Source organism: Glycine soja, chromosome 6, assembly GCF_004193775.1.
Source record: "Glycine soja cultivar W05 chromosome 6, ASM419377v2, whole genome shotgun sequence".
Classification (NCBI taxonomy): Eukaryota; Viridiplantae; Streptophyta; class Magnoliopsida; order Fabales; family Fabaceae; genus Glycine; species Glycine soja.
The window spans coordinates 376,250-378,490 of NC_041007.1; the positions used below are offsets into that span (position 1 = coordinate 376,250).

General features: G+C 31.7%; 1 protein-coding gene across 1 annotated transcript; it reads right to left on the minus strand.

Annotated features, from left to right (window-relative positions):
• Positions 1 to 537: 537 nt before the first annotated feature.
• Positions 538 to 1,630, minus strand: LOC114414424 (actin-depolymerizing factor 5-like). The gene is made up of 3 exons (XM_028378692.1): positions 1,539 to 1,630; positions 1,190 to 1,449; positions 538 to 879 (listed from the first exon to the last, which is right to left on the minus strand). Exons 1-3 carry the CDS (start codon positions 1,557 to 1,559, stop codon positions 729 to 731), a joined length of 432 nt encoding a protein of 143 aa, XP_028234493.1. The 5' UTR covers positions 1,560 to 1,630; the 3' UTR covers positions 538 to 728.
• Positions 1,631 to 2,241: the final 611 nt, after the last annotated feature.

Here is a 2,241-nt window from a genome sequence, read left to right on the forward strand (position 1 = left end):
GGTTCCTAGCAATGAGTTGTTCAGATACCATTTCCTAGTTCTTTAGAAATTACCATTTTCTAATGTTTAATCCCTAAAACTAATGCATGGATGATCAGACTATACAATACAATGAACAGAAAAGAAACAATAGAAATTGCATTTAATAGATAGTAAAAGAAGTTACATTATAAAGGTATTGACGGGGTGTATGAAGGAAGAGAAGAAGATAATGGATATAGAAAGAAAATTTTCCATTAAGAAGGATGAATAAAGGAAGAGAAATGAATAATGAATATAGAAAGAGGATCATCATCATCATCATCATTATCATCATCATCATCATCGTTAAATATCATGCAAAAACATTGATTAAATTAATCAATGTTAACACATCAAGTTAGTTTATAAAAAGTTGATCTAATCTACGTATCCTTTTACTAACAGTTTTACTTTTTTTGGTTTTAGCCAGCTATTGGCATACATGGGGTAACCACATTAGATATAATATATTATTATGATTTAAGATTTCATGCCCCACTTATACTATATATCACATTGAAGATGCCAGCCAAAGTAGTGGATGATGATGATAAAGCTATGATACAAAACGATAAGAAAAGGAGAGCACATGTCATGGGAGCTGCTCATGAATTAAAACTCAACGTACGTGTAACCACATCTGAACTGAAGAGATAAAAGGATTAAAACTTAATTAGCACTCGTATTTAATTTGATTCTCTGCCTGTCTATTTGGCTATGTCTCTAATTACATCGAATCCCATCTCCGTTGGATCGGTGGCCTGGAGTTCATAGCTGATTCCATCCAGCGCTCTTCTCAGCCCATCCTTCGAAGTTGCGTATAGAATCTTAGCTCTAATCCTTGATGCTGTTGGAGACCTGATCATATATTATAAATATTTCAATTCAAATATTCAATCAAATCAACTACCATCATATAATTGTACCTAAAAAGAACTTTAATTTTATTTCCTCCGCATAAATTATTGAGCCATTATATTCAACATTATTACTACAACTGTCAGAGACGACATAACTCATAATTAAAATAGCGCCACCGGACACTGGGTTGGCTACTTTTGTTTTGTTTGTATGCATAAAACCACGGATCAACAGCAATAAAACATAGGATAAGTACTAAGAAAAAGAGGGTTAAAATAGTAATAATGAAAAACAGATGAAGAAGCACCATGCAATGAAGAAGATCTTGCTCTTGCGGCAGTTATCAACGGTGACGAAGTCGAAGTCAAAAACCGCGTATCGGCAATCATCGGTGGGCAAGGAGGCGGTGAGATCATCATAGCCCTCGGTGGGGCCACCGAGTTTATCAACGGTGACGAGCCTTGATCCTTCGTCGATCTTGAAAACAATGTATCTGTGCTCCTTCTTCCATTTCATATCCATGAACGAGTTCTTGCACTCATCTGTAACCCACATTCCAGTCGTCGCCTGATCAGAAGTCAATTCACAAATCAACATCAATGAACTAGCTAATTAAGTGATCCAATAAATAAAATAACAGATTAGAGTAACAATACCATCTTGAAAGCCATCGCCATTTTTTCCGAAATTTCACTACTGTTACTGTAAATGTAAAATGGTTGGTCGGGTGGTATGAGAGCAACAGCTGGCCCTATATATAAAGTTTAGCTCCTCAAATGCCATTCATCTTCCCTCCTATTTACACTTTTGTCCTACATTAACTCTGCCTTATCTTAACTTTCTTTTTCTTATTTACTCTCTCCAATTTTTTATCATCAAAACATAGATTAAATATATAATTATTTCTTTAAACTTTTTTTATATTTTTTAATTAGTATATCATTTCATTTATTACCAAAACTATTTAAAGCACATTACATTTTTTTATCTGAAAATATTAGTCATTATTCTGTTAATTCTTAACCGTGAGAAGATTTCAACCCGCAATTTCTTTATCGTTAAATTAATTTTATATATCCTAAAATGTGCTATAAATAATCAATACTTCAAGAAAAATAAAAATTTATAGTATTTTTATTTTAATTATTAAAGATAAAAATTAACATTATGCCATGTAATTTAGCTTATATTTTCAAAATAAAAAATATTCTATAATGTGAGTTGAAAAATAAAAAGGAAACCCACTCAAGTAAGCTAATTTGCATAAAAAATTATGTTTTAATTTTAATGACAAAGAGAATGGGATACAACTTAATTAGTTAAGTAAGATTTTCGTTGTAAATAGATCTTTTGATATTT